Source organism: Triticum urartu, chromosome 3A, assembly GCF_056163025.1.
Source record: "Triticum urartu cultivar PI428250 chromosome 3A, HENAU_Tu73, whole genome shotgun sequence".
Lineage (NCBI taxonomy): Eukaryota > Viridiplantae > Streptophyta > Magnoliopsida > Poales > Poaceae > Triticum > Triticum urartu.
In genome coordinates, this window is record NC_141875.1 from 5,172,003 (window position 1) to 5,189,986 (window position 17,984).

General features: G+C 48.6%; 1 protein-coding gene and 1 pseudogene across 1 annotated transcript; both read left to right on the forward strand.

Moving 5' to 3' along the window:
• The first annotated feature begins 6,410 nt into the window (after positions 1–6,410).
• LOC147977586 (uncharacterized) lies at positions 6,411–7,703 on the forward strand (annotated as a pseudogene).
• A 5,442-nt stretch (positions 7,704–13,145) lies between these two features.
• LOC147977587 (uncharacterized) lies at positions 13,146–14,504 on the forward strand. Its single transcript, XM_087545841.1, has one exon. The coding sequence runs from the start codon at positions 13,186–13,188 to the stop codon at positions 14,296–14,298; it is 1,113 nt and encodes a 370-aa protein (XP_087401967.1). The 5' UTR covers positions 13,146–13,185; the 3' UTR covers positions 14,299–14,504.
• Positions 14,505–17,984: the final 3,480 nt, after the last annotated feature.

Below are 17,984 nucleotides of genomic sequence, written 5' to 3' on the forward strand. Positions count from 1 at the left end.
TGAGAGCGGGCCAATCGTTGATGGTCATGAACAGCAATGCCTTAAGGTTAAATTCCTCATGTCTGTGCTCATCCCACGTACGTACACCGTTTTCATTCCACAGCTATAAAAGTTCTTCAACTAATGGCCTTAGGTACACATCAATTTCGTTGTCGGGTTGCTTAGGGCCTTGGATGAGAACTGGCATCATAATGAACTTCCGCTTCATGCACATCCAAGGAGGAAGGTCATACATACATAGAGTCACGGGCCAGGTGCTGTGATTGCTGCTCTGCTCCCCGAAAGGATTAATGCCATCCGCGCTTAAAGCAAACCATACATTCCTTGGGTTCTTTGCAAACTCATCCCAGTACTTTCTCTCGATTTTTCTCTACTGCGACCCGTCAGCGGGTGCTCTCAACTTCCCATCTTTCTTTCGGTTCTCACTGTGCCATCGCATCAACTTGGAAGGCTCTTCGTTTTTGAACAGACATTTCAACCTTGGTATTATAGGAGCATACCACATCACCTTTGCAGGAACCCTCTTCCTGGGGGGCTCGCCGTCAACATCACCAGGGTCATCTCGTCTGATCTTATACCGCAATGCACCGCATACCGGGCATGCGTTCAGATCCTTGTATGCACCGCGGTAGAGGATGCAGTCATTAGGGCATGCATGTATCTTCTCCACCTCCAATCCTAGAGGGCATACGACCTTCTTTGCTGCGTATGTACTGTCGGGCAATTCGTTATTCTTTGGAAGCTTCTTCTTCAATATTTTCAGTAGCTTCTCAAATCCTTTGTCAGCCACAGCATTCTCTGCCTTCCACTGCAGCAATTCCAGTACGGTACCGAGCTTTGTGTTGCCATCTTCGCAATTGGGGTATAACCCTTTTTTGTGATCCTCTAACATGCGATCGAACTTCAGCTTCTCCTTTTGACTAATGCATTGTGTCCTTGCATCGACAATGACCTGGCAGAGATCATCATCATCGGGCACATCGTCTGGTTCCTCTTGATCTTCAGCAGCTTCACCCGTTGCAGCATCATTGGGCACATCGTCTGGTTCCTCTTGATCTTCACCAGCTCCCCCCGTTGCAGCATCACCGTATTCAAGGGGCACGTAGTTGCCATCGTAGTCTTCTTCTTCGCCGTCTTCCATCATAACCCCTATTTCTCCGTGCCTCGTCCAAACATTATAGTGTGGCATGAAACCCTTGTAAAGCAGGTGGGAGTGAAGGATTTTCCGGTTAGAGTAAGACCTCGTATTCCCACATTCAGTGCATGGACAACACATAAAACCATTCTGCTTGTTTGCCTCAGCCGCATCGAGAAACTCATGCACGCCCTTAATGTACTCGCGGGTGTGTCTGTCACCGTACATCCATTGTCGGTTCATCTGCGTGCATTATATATAATTAAGTGTCCAAATTAATAGAAGTTCATCATCACATTAAAACCAAAGTGCATACATAGTTCTCATCTAACAACATATAGCTCTCCAGAGCATCTAATTAATTAAACCATACATTGAAACTATGTAAAACATTTCAATGCGAAAGCAAACGCGATCATAATCGCAACCAAGGTAACAATTGATCCAACGGCATAATGATACCAAGCCTCGGTATGAATGGCATATTTTCTAATCTTTCTAATCTTCAAGCGCATTGCATCCATCTTGATCTTGTGATCATCGACGACATCCACAACATGCAACTCCAATATCATCTTCTCCTCCTCAATTTTTTTTATTTTTTCCTTCAACAAATTGTTTTCTTCTTCAACTAAATTTAACCTCTCGACAATAGGGTCGGTTGGCATTTCTGATTCACATACATCCTAGATAAATAAAATCTATGTCACGTTGGTCGGCATAATTTTCATAAACAATAAATGAACCAATAGTTATAAAGATAATATACATACCACATCCGAATCATAGACAGGACGAGGGCCAACGGGGGCGGATACCAAAACCATCGCACTATATAAGATGCAATAATAAATGTAAGAAAATGATACAAGTATCTATCTAAACATACAAGTAAGAATATTTTTCCTTTCAGAAAGAAGATAAGAACAAGAGGCTCACCACGGTGGTGTCGGTGATGAGATCGGTGCGGGTGATCGACGGTGGTGAAGACGGGGACGGGGCGTGACGGACCGCTAAATCTAGACAAATCTCGAGGAAAATGGAGCTTGGAGGTCGAGCTTCGAGAGGAGAAAGCTTAAGTAGTGTGGCTCGGGCATTCCATCGAACACCTCATGTGCATAGGAGGTGAGCTAGAGCACCACAAAGCCCTCTCCCCCTCGGCCAGAAAAAACAAAGCACTGTGCTCTGCTCTTGCGCGAGGGGGTATATATAGGCACCTCATTGGTCCCGGTTGGTGACATGAGCCGGGACTAAAGGGGAGCCTTTGGTCCCGGTTCAAGCCACCAACCGGGACCAATGGTGGTGGGCCAGGAGCGAGGCCCATTGGTCCCGGTTCATCCCACCAACCGGGACCAAAAGGTCCAGATGAACCGGGACCAATGGCCCACGTGGCCCGGCCGGCCCCCTGGGCTCACGAACCGGGACCAATGCCCACACTGGTCCCGGTTCTAGACTGAACCGGGACTAATGGGCTGACCCGGCCTGGACCAAAACCCTGTTTTCTACTAGTGTGAATAGAAAAGTGACCAAATTAATACAAGTTCATCATCACATTAAAACCAAACTACAATAGTGATCAAATGTTATTACTGAGAAAATAAATACATAAAGTTGATACATAGTTTTCATAGAACAACATATAGATCTCTAGAGCATCTAATTAAAACATACATTGAAACTAACATACAACTATGTAAAACATTTAAATGCAACAACAAATGCGATCATAATCGCAACTAAGGTAACAATTGACCCAACAGCATAATGATGCCAAGCCTCATTATCAGTGGCATATTTTCTAGTCTTTCTAATCTTCAAGCGCATTGCATCCATCTTGATCTTGTGATCCTCGACGACATCGACAACATGCAACTCCAATTTCATCTTCTCCTCCTCAATTCTTTTTAATTTTTTTCAAATACTCATTTTCTTTTTGAACTAAATTTCCGGTTCACATACCTCCTAGATAAAAACATCTATGTCATGTTGGTTGGCATAATTATCATAAACACTAAGTGAAACAAATAGCTATAAAAGATTATATACCACATCGAATCATAGACCGGACGAGGTCTGACGGGGGCGGATACCAAAACATGGCACTATATAATAACAAACAATAATAAAAGTAAAAAAATTACAAGTATCTATCTAAATCATACAATTAAGATTTTTTTTTCTTTTAAAAAAGAAGATAAGAACAAGAGGCTCACCACGATGGTGCCAGTGACGAGATTGGCGCGGGCGATCGACGATGGTGAGGACGGGACGGAGCGTCAAACCTACACAAATCTTGAGAAAAATGGAGCTTGAAGGTCGAGCTTGGAGAGGAGAAATCTTAAGTGTGGCTCGGGCATTTCATCGAACACCTCATGTGCATAGGAGGTGAGAGCAGAGCAGCACACACCTCCCATACGCTAGTCGGCCAAAAAACAAAGGAGTGAGAGGGCAGGGACGAGCATATATATAGGCACCTCTATAGTCCCGGTTGGTGGCTAGAACCAGGACAGAAGACTGAGCTTTAATCACGGTTTCTGCTACCAACCGGGACTAAAGGGGCTGCGTAAGGAGTGAGGACCTTTTAGTCCCGATTCATGTTTGGAACCGGGACTAAAGGGATCAGACGAACCGATACTGGTGCCTACCGAGGCCCGGCCGGCGTCCTGACCTCATGAACTAGGACTGATACACCTATTGGCCTGACGTCACGGAGGCGTCGCTTGGGCGTGGTGGCGGCGTTGGGGTCGGAGTTGGCGCCGCCGTCGTCTTCATCTGGTTCAGGATGAGACCACGCTCTGCCAGGTACCACGCCTTGACCTGCTTGTCCATAGTCGCCATCCCCCCCCCCCAATCAGGAAAGCAAGGTCGGTTATACTCTTCTTCGTGGCGACATTGGTCCAGAGCAGGTCGAGCTTGACGGTGTTGTTCGTCATCAACGCCGACCATCGCGCCGCGGTTTTCTCTTCCATCTGGGCGGCCCGGGTCTTGGTGTCGGCAATGCAATGCTCGATGGACTCGTGCAAACGCGCAGTAGCTGGCGCGGCGTCCTTCGGCGACTTGGCCCGTTTGTTGCCGTCCGGGCGCCCGTCTGCCGCGCCCGACATCGGCGTGTCCGGCTTGTACGTCTCCTTGGCCTTGGCGAGGGTGCGCCGAACTTCCGCCCACTTCTCGCACTTCTCAATCGGGGAGAACATGTGGAGGTAGTTGAAATCTTGGTCGGTGCCGCTGTCCTACCGAAACATAGCGAACATCCGTACCATCTGCACTGAGGAACAAGTGTCAGCGACGCACAAGGAGAAAAATGAGCGAGAGACCGGCGTGCATGCATACCCGACCCTCGATGTTGGCGCCGCTCTCCGGGCGAGCCGCGATCTCCTCGACGATTCCATGCCATTTGTTGCACGTCGTTTGGATGAGCCCCCAATGATTCGCCATGGTCTTCGAGCCGCGCTGCATATGGACACCGGGGAAGTACGGGTCGACCAGTTTGCTCTCATCAAACTCCTACTTGACGCGCTCCTAGTACGTGTTGGCGCTCTGGTTTGTGCCGGTGATCGGGTCGAGGCAGACGATTTTCGACGCCTCGGCGAGGCACTCGTCTTCTTTGGACGTCCACTTGACGCACGGCTCACCGGTCCTGGCCGCACGCTTCTTCTTTTTTCCTCTCCTCGCCGGAGCAGGCGTTGGCTCCTCCTCCTCCTCCTCCTCCTCCTCCTCCTCTGGCTCCTTGCCGTAGTCGAGCTCGTCGTCCATGTTGTCGTTGAGATCCATTGTATCTTCTTGGGTATTGAAACCGTGGGAGGCGGCCGAGCCGGCCGTGATGATGTCGTCCATGTCGGCCTCCGTCGCGTCGGGGTTGCCGAGATGCGACGACGAGGCTTGTAAGAAGAGCCCGCCACGGCGCATAGGTGGCATCGGGAGGATGCGTAAGCCGGCGGTGAGTAGGTGTACGGGGGGTATTGGACGTCGGCGAACGCGGGTGAGGGCGTGCGCTGGGCGGGTGGCCATGGGGAAGGTGATGTTGGGGTTGAACCCGCCATGCGCATCGCCGCCGGCGTAGCCAGGCAAGGGCGTGCAGCCCCAGGGGTTTGGAGACGCCAAGAAGCCAGCCAGCGACCCGATGCTCTGCTGGTTCCAGGGAGCGTGCGGGCCGTGGCCGTCGGACAGATTCATCATCCTCGTGCGAGACGCCTCTGCCTGTTCCGCCGCGCGCTTCGCTTGCTCCGCCAGGGCCGCCGCTGCCCTATCTCGGGCCTTCTTGGCGTTGAGCCTGTTCCACCCGTCGATGGTGACAGCCTCCCGGCGCTGAACCTCCGCCTTCCAATCGGCGTTTGACATGCCCGGGGGTTTGGACGGCGTCGCCCTCTGCTTCGGCTGGGTGGCGTTGGCATCGGTAGCGGCGCGAGGTGCCGTGTACTTCTTCGGCGGCATGGCGGCCGAATGGAGGGGAGAGGGAGGGGAATGGCGGGAGAAGGCGGGAGAAGGGGGATAAGCGGGGGGATCGGCGGGAGAAGGTCTTTCTCTCGCCGACAGAGCGGACCCACGCGCCTTTTTGCTTCGGCCGGCGCCCCCACGCGCCCCGGGGGCTTGGGTTAGGCTTGGGTTCGCTGGCTGTTATTTCGGTCTGAACCGGCGACAAACGAGATCCTGGGGGCGCGACTGGGCTAATTTTTGGGCGCCGGCGCTAAAAAATGACCTTGGGGGGCCTGTTAGGGGTGCGGCTGGAGATGCTCTTATATACACAAATACACACGTGCAACTAGTGCCTAATCGACCAGGACTTCCCGACTGAAACCACTCCTACTCAACTAAGACCGTGACACCTGTACGGAACACGGAAAACAATGGCATATGTTGTCACACTCGGACGCGGACAACACAGTCCAAATCCACCTCGACTAAGCATCTAATCAAGATTATTCGAACAAATTCGCTTGCTCAGACATGGGTCAATGGTATATGTTAAATTAGTGTTGCAGCTACCAAAGGCGTTCTCACTTATTGACATGTTTTATTCCAGCCGTTATATGCGGAAGATGTTGACGGCGTCACATGGGAAATATTAACCGGGATACGGTTCAGGAAATTCGACAAGGTCATATATTTTGATGGTTGAAATGGATTTGGAGCGTCCACTGTTCTTAGATCCATAGCTGCAGTGCTTCCATCTAAGACAACCACTCCGGAACTATGCTTTGACAAAATAATTTATATAGATTGCTCAGAGTGGAAAAATAGAAGAGGAGCGCAGAGGGCAATTGCAGAGGAATTGCAACTTGATCGCTCTGTAATGGCCATCCTAGATGAGCAAGATGAAAACGATGATTTTGGGGATATGATGAAATCTTAAGGCTTGAGACAGATAGTGTTAGTCAAGTGATTGATCGGATCCTTAGGGATATCAAACTTATGATGATTTTTCTTAATGGGAGTGATGACGAGATTGACGTAGGTCCCATGGGTATTCCTCTAGCAAGATATGGCAACAACAAGCTGGTGTGGACCTTCAGCAGATGCTGCCTGCCCATGCATGATGATCGTTCCAAGGTGGCAAGCAAGCTAAGATCTACTCGGATTTTCTGGTACTGCTCTATCAAAGAATTGACAAGGTCACAGTTTTGTGGACTGCTACATCAACAAGCTGATAGCATAGTTGCTCGCAACCCATGTATGTTGGACATCAACCCAACAATTGTTGCAGATTGCTGTCTCTATGAGTTATTCCTGCACTATAATTTCCACACTGTTAGTAAATTTGATTGGGTTTCTCATGCTTCTAACTATTGGATATGCGATGGGATCATCCAAAGGGACAGAGCAACGGATATTAGTAATGCATTGCATCTAGAGATAAATTGGAAGTGTGACACTTCTCTGCTCGATCATGTTCTTAAAATGTGCATGAAACATCCAGAGTCTCCTTTTCTGGCAATTAAGGATGACGATCTCTATGATGAAGGCCCATATCGTTGGATTTCGGTTGCGTCGAGAGATGCTGAAGTACATGGGATGAAAGCAATACCGGCAGAGGCGTCATCTTTCTTCTTGGCCTTTGAAATATCTAATCCCCCAACAGCTTTACCAGCTGGATTTTTTGATTATTGCAGCAAGCTTGGTGTGCTGATACTCTATTGGTGTGCGTTCAATTTTGCTTCACCTTCTTTCCTGAAGTGTCATGGCTTAAAATTCCTTGTACAGATGACAAAACAATTGAAGGAGAACATAGTACAGAGTGGTTATGTCTGTATAGCCTATGGGTGCTGGACCTACGCTACACATACTAGAATGAAATCTTATCCGAGTCCATTTGCCACTGCTCCTGATTGCATTCAGTTATTGACCATCTTGTTTCTCCATGTCTCTCACATCGCCTAGGTGAACTCTACACTCTGCTGTGCGCTCCGTTGCTACATGAAAGTGATGGACGTTGCTGGATCATGCGTTTGGTTTGCTTTGTGTGCCTTCTTGGATTGGTATTGTCCTTATTAGGTGCGAGCTTATGGTGGCTCTCACCGTTTATTATATCGTGGATTTCAAACAAGAGACTTGCTGTGGACGGTGTGTGTGCCTACACAGACCTGGACGGTGTGTGTGCGCGTGGTTTGAAATTGGAGCGGCTTGCTGTGGACGCCTGCTATGCGTGTGTGTGTGTGTGGAATTGTCACAGCTGCCTATGTCTATCTGTGCCTGCGTGTATCTACAAGGCTAGCTGCTTGTGAGTGTGAATTGTTTGAGAGTGTTTGCCATGTATCTGAACCAAGAAACAGCTTGCCTGGTTGTGTGTGTGCTTGTGTATGCATTGACCTGCTAGCTGCTTGTGTGTCTGTTTGCTATACTTACGAAAAAAATGAAAAAGCAGCAGCTATCTGTGCTGGTTGTTGCAATTGCTTGGCTCTTTGTGAACTCTATGCTTATTTTAGGTAGCAGTTGTTACTATGTACAGCTTTTCCCTCTACTAAATGAAAAGGCAGAGCACCTGCCATTGCCCGTCAAAAAATAAAAAAATTAGGTAGCAGTTTGGGGTGTTAATTCATTTTTTTATAAACCTCACCAACAGATTGTGAATCCATCAAGTGCTTTGTATTTCATAAAAGTTTGTGATAATCTGAATGCCGATGTATTAATCTAACTTGCCAATAATATAAAGTACAATTTAGTTTAACAATATGCAACACTTTGTATATGAAGAACTCATGCTAGGTTCCAACAGTTTCCTCGGTATATAAGTTTTCCCCCCTAAAAATAATAAAAAACAGTGTGGTTTGTTTGTTATTATGCTTTTGAAGTAAAGCAAGTGATGTAATATCACAGATGCAGCTGACCTGATGGCTGATGCATGTGTGATTAGTTTGATATGCTTTTCAAGAAACAAAGAGATTCTTTACCCAACTTATAACAGATCTAAGGTACCTCGTGTCGCCCCCGCATCGCTCCATCACGGGCGACTCGGGAGCCGCCGAAACCTTGCCCTCCGGCGGCTCCTCCTTCCCTCGTTCTCTCCTTTGTCGCCTCCGGAGGGGGTCGCCGGCTTGCCATGCACCCGCCAATGAAGGGGGCGGCGAGGCCTTCGGCTGATCCCATGCCTGGGTGAGGGCCTGGATCTGAGGTGGTGGCCTCCATTGCTGAGGACGGCGTCCATCCGCCGGTGGTGGGCGTTCGTCGGCACGGTAAGCCAGACTTCCTTGGCTGCTTGGGCAGCAGGGTACCGGTGGACAGCGTTCCTGGCGTGAGGCGGTTCCCCGTGCCCCTCTCATTAGATCTGGGATGGACCAACCTAGCACGCGGCTCTCCCCATCGGGTGGTCCAGATCTCCGGCGTCCGTGCTCGGAAGTGTTGAAGGCGGGCTTGATTGGTGCCAGGGCGGCAGCTTGTCCGTGGGAAACCTTTGGCCGACAGCAGCGACGACGAGGGTCAACTCCACCCTACTCCCTCCCCCCTCTTTTTCAAAAAACTTTGTTCGTCTAAGGCGGCTGTCACGTTTTACCATGTGTTGAGAATGTATCAGACTGAACTGTGATGTCTATGTTCTGAAGTTTGAGCATATGTCAATGCCAGGTTCTAACAGTTTGCTGCAGAGGTGTTCTATTCGGTGTATGAGCGGTGGTGGCTTCATGCACTCCATGGATGTATTTCACGATGTGCTTGAGCTGAACCTGACCGAGCTTATATATTGCTGCATCTGAACGGTAAACTGATTCTACTGTTAAACTGATGAATATATTTCTGAATGCGGCATCACAAGGATATCCCATATGCTTCCAGTTGTGTAGCCATGTACATTCTTCACTGTTCCCTTAGATAAACATGTGCATGTCCAGATGGTTATCATGGTTATCGAGGAGATAACAGTAACATCCTCATTTTTTGGCTGGATGTGAAATGTTCGGAAATAGTGGATTCTGGAAGCTTTGCATTCATGCTCTTTCGAATTGTTGGATTACTTGGAAAAACTAAAAACCTTTGCTTTCATAGTTTACAAATAATCAGGAGTGCGTTCAGAAGTTCAAAAAGGCAAAACCTGGTCATCCACGTGAAGGCAAAAAACTCTCAAGTCTTTCTCCATTAAACTGAACTGATCATCCCATGACTATGTTCACCCAGTGTTGGTTGAAACCCAGCTTGATCATAATTGCTTGAAGATAAGACCACTCCAACCTGTCGTAAGCTTTCATCATATCCAGTTTTAAAAGCGCAAAAGTTGTTGGACTTCGCCTTGCTGCGTTTCATAAAGTGTAAACACTCATATGCGCATATGATATTGTCAGTTATCAGTCTACTTGGGACGAAAGCTGACAGCTCTTCGGAAATGATGTCTGGTAGTACCAATTTCAACCTGTTCGCAACAATCTTTGACGCTATTTTGTAGATGACATTACATAAGCTTATAGGACGGAATTGAGTAAGCAGGGTTGGATTTATCACCTTGGGTATAAGCACCAAGACCGTGTCATTCACACATTCAGCGCTCTCCTTCCCTCGGACGATTCTCAAAACCGCCCTTGTAACCTCCTCCCCACATAAGTCCCAATGCCGCTGATAAAAGTGAGCAGGAAAGCCATCCGCCCCTGGGGATTTTGTGGGAAACATCTGAAAGAGCGCTACTTTCACTTCCTCATTTGTGTAGGGTGCCAATAGTTGTTCATTCATTGCTGCTGTTACTTTGACTGGCACATGTTGCAACACTTGATCAATTCCATTGACCCCTTTCGATGAGTACAGATCTCTATAGAAATCAAACACCATGCTCTTAAGTGCTGCTTTGTCATCAACCAAGACGCCCAGGGAGTTGGATAATGCTTTGATCATATTTTTCTTCCTTCTCTGGCTAGCTCTCATATGAAAAAACCTCGTGTTCTTGTCGCCCGCAGCTAGCCATTCTATGCGTGACCGCTGACGCCACATCATCTCCTCCCGATGGTATAGCTCAACGAGTCTCTCGTTGATCTTGAGTTCTGCATGCGTCGGCCCCACCCTAGCTGGCTCACCTCGAAGTCGATGTAGCTCCGAGTTTAAGTGCTTGATCTCCTTCCGGACTGACCCGAATGTCTCCCTGTTCCACCTTCCCAGATTGTTTGATAATCCCACAAGTTTTTCCTTAAGCCCTTCCATGGTTACCGGCCTCTGGTCATCGCTCCACTGCTCGATGATTGTGTCCCGCCAGTGCTCATGCGCCTCCCACATTACCTCATATCTGAAAGGGGTTTTCGCCTGCGGACGCCCCAAGTCGCCTCTCAGGCTGAACAAAATAGGACAGTGATCGGAGCCAGCTATTGTTTCATGTTTCAGGTTGGCCTCCGGATACTGAGCACTCAGCTCAGCCGATATTAGGGCCAGATCCAACCTGCACCTAGTGTAAGTGCCACCTGCTACTCTTTTTTCGAAAGTCCAGAAATTACCCTCATAGCCTACATCCATAAGCATGCAAACATCAACAGCATCTCGAAACCCTTGGATCTGTGCATTGCTGCGTTCTCCTATTCCCTCATGTTCTTTCGGACGTAGCACTTCATTAAAGTCGCCTATGCATACCCACGGAAGGTCACTTGAACTTGCTATTCCCTTCATGGTGTCCCACGTTTGATGTCTCAAGTGTGTTCTGGCCTCCCCATAGAAACAAGATGCTCGCCATTTATCATGACCCGGTTCGTCGACGGAGCAATCTATATGATACACTGAGTAACCCAAAATTTCAACTTTTATTGGATTGTTCCAAAAGCTACCGAGGCCGCCACTTCGGCCATTACTACTAACAGCAAAAGAATTATCAAAGCCCAAAGTGCTTGCTAACTTTTCTACCCGTACTCTATCAAGTTGAGTTTCGACAATACAAAGTAGGGTAGGGACAAATCTCTTCGCTAGTTCGCGAAGTTCTCGAACTGTCGCGGCTTTGCCCACACCGCGACAGTTCCAACTTAGGATACTCATTGAGCCCGGCGGTACTCCTCGCGGGAGTCCGTTGATTTTCCTTCCGAGCTACTGACCAACTGCTTGATGATACTGGTTCCCTTGTTCTGTCATTGACTCCGTCCAAGCACGCTTAGGATCTTGCTTTGGGGGCGGGCTCACCGGCAGCTGTTGTGAGGGTAGAGCAAGTAATTCTGCCCCCTTAGTCGTCGTCTTGAGCCCCCTCTGTATGTTGGCTATGGCATCTGAGACCTGAGTGCGTTTTCTGTTTCCATCCGCATCAACCATGTGTTCATCCCTATCTGGATTGTTCGGTGCTTGCTGTCCTGAACCTTTGGCCTTTCCCCTGCTGCCGCTTCTTGCTATCCCCGGTCCTGGCCCTGCGCCCTTTGACCACTCTGCCTTAAGACTCTTGAACACAAGTGCCGATGGTGGATGCACACCATCGCCATGCTCCTTGTAAAGGTGTCCCAACCTTTCGCAAACCGCACACCAGTTTGGAAGGCGCTCGTACTTCACCCGGAAGATCACTCTCTTTTCTCCTACTTTCAATGACACAACATTCTTTAGGGGTTTACCTACATCAATCTTGACCTGCACCTGGTGGAAATTGCCTTCAAAATCATGCGATGCTGGTTCAGCGTATACGAAGTCACCTAGCTTCGATGCAAGCGATGGGATCTGGGATACATAGCCATCCGGGAAGTCGTGGATCTGAGCCCAAATTTCCAACCGATCCAGCTTGATAGAGGACGGCTTGGAGAAGGCATCATATGGTGCAATCACCACCGCATCCCCTCGAAAAGCCCAGGGTCCGTCCATCATTACTCGCTCCCAATCCCCTAGACAAGCAAATTGGAGAGTGTATAGGTTGTCTTCCAGGGGCCGTATAATGACCTTTTGAGCAAGGTTCCAGGCCGCACGCATGTTTCTATAGAACCAATATTGGCTGTACTGTTTTTCAGTGTTCACCCTAGCCACCGCCATTCATCTGGTCGCTTCCGGCGGCACAGATTGTTGGTCGATCACCACATCATCCAAATCCTCGTCAGAGAGGCCCAGCTCCTTCATCATAGCAGCCAGATCGTCCGGATCACCCGATCCCGAAGCTTCTGCCGCCATCTTCTCGATTCCCTTGCCCGAAAGTGGAAAAACACCCGGGCTGTGTGACCTAACCCTAACCAAAACCCCGGCCGCTAGTTCGTCGCCTGATGGGAGGAGAACGAGGCTAGGCGTCGCTCCCGTCGGAAGACAGAGAGGACTCGGCGGGAAGGGGTAGGGGAGAGAAAACTCAACGCCCGGCAAGAGTCGCCGTTGAGAGGATGGGAAACCCTAACGAGAGGGGAAAAGCGCACCTTTTTTTTTTTTGAGGATAGGAAAAGCGCACCTAAACTACCGCCGCCAAGCCTCCCGTGTTCCTTTTTTTTTTGAACGTAGCCTCCCGTGTTCCTGTGCGGTAGATAGTTTTTCTTTTTTGACGGGCCGGAGGACACGCACGCAACACAAAGGCCCCAAACCTCCAACAAAAAAGCCCAGAAGCCCAACCCGCCGCTGGTTCATTCCCCACAAAACAAAATCAACCAACCGATCCGTCCATAAACCCTAACAACCCCTCTCCCCTCCTCCTCCTCCCCCGCGGCGGCGCCATGACGCTCCTCGCCGCCATCACCAGCCCCGCCGCGGCCGCCGCCGCCAACCACCCCGTCGTCCTCACCCCGGGGGCGCCACCACCTTCCGCGACCACCGCCCTCCCCACCCCAATCGACCCCGCCGACTGGGCCCTCGCCCCGGCCGACCCGGCCCTCGCCACCGCCGCCTCCTTCCTCGCCGTCTCCCTCTCCGCCGACGCGCTCACCGCCCCGCGCTTCCGCGCCCTGCTCGGCTCCTTCCTCACCACCCTCTCCCGCTCCCTCGCCCTCCCGGCCCCGCCCGCCAAGCTCCTCCCCGCCGTCCGCGCCGCGGCCTCCTACCTCCCCGCCACGCTCGTCCCGGTCGTCGCCTCCAGCGCCGTCCGCCTCGCCGAGTACGACGTGCTGCTCGCCCTCGCGGAGACCCGCGCGCTCCCGCACCCGCCGCAGGGCCTCCTCGCGGCCCTCGACGCCGCCGCCCGCGCCGACCTCCTCTGCGCCGTGCTCCGCCAGGCCGCCGACCTCCGCTCCGCCGACCTCCTCGCCGCGCTCCGCTGCTTCCTCTGCCCGGCCTCAGACCGGGCCTACGACGCCATGGTCGCCGTCAAGACCCGCTGGAAGGAGGCCGCCTTGGCTGTCGCCAACATGGCCGTCGACGAGCCCCGCACGGGCGCCCAGGTCACGAGGCGTGCCGCGATCCTGCTCATGATGGGCCACGACGGGTTCACCTCCCCGGAGGTGTGCCTGCACTACCTCTTCGCGTCGAGGAACGTCGAGGATTCGCTGGTCCTCGCCGCGGCCGTGTCCGAGCTGGACGGCGGGGAGGTGGCCAGCCTGCTGAGGTACCTCGCCAAGTGGGTGCGGAAGTACTCCAGGTTCCCGGAGGCCCAGCCTTGCCCCGAGGCGGTGGAAATCCACAAGCTCGAGCAGTGCGACAGTGTGCCGTCGCTTGTGGCCGTGGCCAGGGCGATGGGCCTGGTGCTGGACCAGCATTTCTCCCACATCGTGCTGAATGCGGAGCTGCGGCAGGACTTGTTGGCCGCGGAGGTGATGGCCAAAGAGCTCACTGCCGAGGCTGAAGCTTCCGGTCCGATCCTTGACTTGCTGCGCCGTATGCCGCAGGCTGTGTGAGAGATTAAACTGTCTGTTTACTTTTGGCACTACTAGTTCTGATGATGCTGGTCTCTTAAATTTTGGTTGCAGTGATGAGTTCTGTGCTCTAGCAAATCGTTGCCGAAATTCTGAATTGTAGTAGTTCCTTCTGTTGGCGTTTTACATCGTGTGTATCACTATCAGTTAAAAGATGAATATGTGAAAGCAGTACTTTTCATATCCAACTCCAAATACTATGTCTTTTCAATTTGTTGATAATTTGGAGGTTCCACTCTAATCATTCCAGGTGAAAATACTGAGTGACGGCAATATCGTTAAATACAAGTGTTCCATGCTTATAATCTGCACTTTGACCTCTGTTTTATGCCTATTTGATTTAGTACAGTAATTTTTCCCTTTGCTGGATGCATCTGAGGTGGTTGAGCTTAGCCAGGAACATTCATTCTTGTTCATCAAACTGAATCGGTCCTCGGAATCAAGTCAAGTGTTGCTGAAAAATCAAGTATTGAAAGTGAGTGACATTAATTGGATTACATGGCTATTGCCGCAGGCAATACTGTTATCTCTTTTTCAGTATCTCCATGTAATAATTTTGTATGGAGTACATGGCTAGAGAGCTTGTTCAGAAGCAGAGTATTTCTGTGCTGATCCTGCTGGATATGCTGCATCATTTGCAGCCAAATGTCAAAATGTGTTGCTAAATTTAGAAAAAAATATATGAACATCTTCACCAAATTAGTCTCATTAGGAAATATGTTCTCATGCTATAGACACATTAGCTTACAAAAGATTGACTTAGGACAAACCAAGAACTTAGAAGTCGCCGTATTGTTCAGATGAGCTACGTTCCATCTGTTGGCACTTTGCATGATCTATTACTAGCAGTTAAACTATAGCATCTGTTGTCAGTAGCTTCTGTTTAAAAATAACAGTTTTTTGAATTCTCTGTCACTAAGATTTAAACATGTGACCCCTATAATCTGTTCATCATTCAGCTGTAGCGCAATACTCAAAACCACTATTTCAATACTTGGGGAATAAAGAAGCAGTTGCCATGATCGATGCTTTGTCGCGCACAAGTTTCTCAGGTGGGTCGATGAGCCAGGCATTTGCAACAACCAGCACACCTGAGAAAAGCAGCAGCTATACATGTGTGTGCTTGTTTTTCATACAAACACATGTGCTAGCAGGTCATATGCATGCACAAGCACACGCACAGCCAGCTCAGCTGCTTCTTGTTTCAGTTCAGATACATGGCAAACACCCTCAAATAAGTCACTGTTAGAAGCAGCTAGCCATCCAAGCAAACCAAGCAGGACTCTTTTAATATGTGATGAACATTTTTATAAATACGTGTGGAACATTTGTTAATACACACGGCAACAATTTTTTGAGTGATATGTATCGTTTTTTAAACTATGCGAACAAATATGTATATTGGATTAACATTTCAGAAAAATGTCACAAAACGTCATTTTCTCCATATATTCTTTTTGAAATGCATGATTATATTATTTAAATGTTACAATCATCTTTTTTGGAATGATACCAACAATTTTTAAAAAATATGGTAACAATGTATTCACACTGTGTTATTGTTTTTTAAAAAATCACTGTTTTCCATACATTTAAATAAGTTTCAGTTTGTAATATATGTATTTAGTATATTTTTTAAAATACGAATAGAAGAAGAAAACAAATAAGAAAACAGAGAAGGGAAACTAATTAGCATGAGGCGAGATGTCTCACTGTGGACTTTTGGCCTCGCTTAATGCTAAATGTTTCTATCCGCCATAATGAAAATCCCCGCGTGGGCCAAAATTCTGGGCCTAAATCGTACCGTTCTCTCGTCTGTATCTTCTCCTCTAAAAAAAACAGTCTTCTTGCGATGGCAGCGGCCCTGCTACGGACGCCGATGGCTGGCTGACTCTGACGCAGCTCCTCGACAACGTCGCTGCTCCAGATCCCAGTGACGAAAGTGCTTTCGGCCACTCCTCCCAGCTCGCCGCCACTGCTCCGGCGGTACGACTACGTCTGGCCGTTGCTCCCGGCGCCTACTTCGGCTACGTCGACGGCGACCAAGAGCCTGTACCAGCCAGCTCCGACTCCACCATGAGCCAAACTCCATCGCCAGGCAAGCTCCTCTGTCAAACTCTGCCTCTGTTCTGTTTTTGGCGCAATGCGCAATGTGTTGATGATGTACGGATTGGTATGGATGATGTATGGATTCGTATGGATGAATGGGAAACTGCAGTGAAATCTGAATCAAACCCTGTATATTTCTTCGGTTCTTTGTGTTATTTGTCTGAATCTGTAAGCACAACTACCTGCATGTTGTATTCAGACTTCAGAGTCGCTGCTGACCAGTTTCCACGGCCCGGCTAGATGGCACATGCAAAACAAGGTAAATCTAGTAATTAAGTTCAATAATACTCAATACCATCTGTCTAGATTGATCACTCAATCATGTTTACATGTTGGCAAGTTTCCAGTAGTGCTTAGCACTAGTTTCCAAAATGGAACGATATTATATGGTTCATAAGTAAATAACATGACCAAAATGGTGTCAATTTTCTGAGAACTTGGAGATTGTGATCTATTATATATATGATGCCTGATTGTATAACAAATTTTTTTATGATTTATATAAAACCGCTAAATGGGGCTCAGCTCCGCTATAGCTTCACATAGCTAGTTTCTGGAGGAGCCGCAATGGTATTCTCTTTTTGAGTTTGTTGATAATTTCGAGTCCCCGCTAATCAAGCAAACCAAACGAAATATCGAATTGAGCTATGCAAGGCATGGTTCATCTAAGTTCGAATTGCTTTGTTAATCAGTAGATAATAATTTCATCTTGCATAAGTATTGGATGATCACTCTTCAGTTTGACCTGTGTTTTATTGCTATTTGATTTACTCCATTTATTGCCATTTGCTGGATGCATCTGAGACTCTGAGGTGTATCTGAGCTTAACTAGGAAGCTTCATTCGCGTGCATAAACTTGAATAATCCTCGGATCCGACCGTTTCTCAAAAATCGAGTAGTGCATGAGAGTGAGATTAATTGCTTCTGCTGAGGGCGATACTCTTCTATCTTCTTAAGTACCTTCATCTGATCATGTAATTAGAGTTGATGGTTGCAGAGCTAGCTGCAGAAGCTGAGTAATTTGGTTTTGATGCGCCGTAAGATTGAAGTAGGATGTTTGAGAGATCAGAGTGTGCCGCCAACTTTGTTTCCTTTGGGTAGTTGTCCTGATGAGTTATGCGCTCTGATCGGGTACCTGACAGTCCTTGGGGCTGAATGTCCTAGTAAATAGTTGCCATATTGCTGAACTGTGCTACAGTAGTTAAGTACTTTTTTTAGATGGACTGTGCTAGTTACTTGCATGGTGTATTACTATCAGTTGAGTTAGTTAACTGCAACCGTAGTCAAATGAGGTTCTCCCAAAAAATAGCTTGTGTTTAAAAATAGCAGTAAGATCATTGAAACACATGAGCACTGTAATCTGCAGTAGCATCGGTGCGATACATTAAACCACTATTTCGATACTCGGAATGATAAAAATTAGCCATAGCTCGGATGCTTGACCTGCACAGATTTCACAGATGGGCCAATTATTCACACACAGAGCCAGGCGATTGCAACAACCAGCACAGATAGCTGCTGCTTTTTCATTTTTTTCATAAGTACAGCAAACAGACACA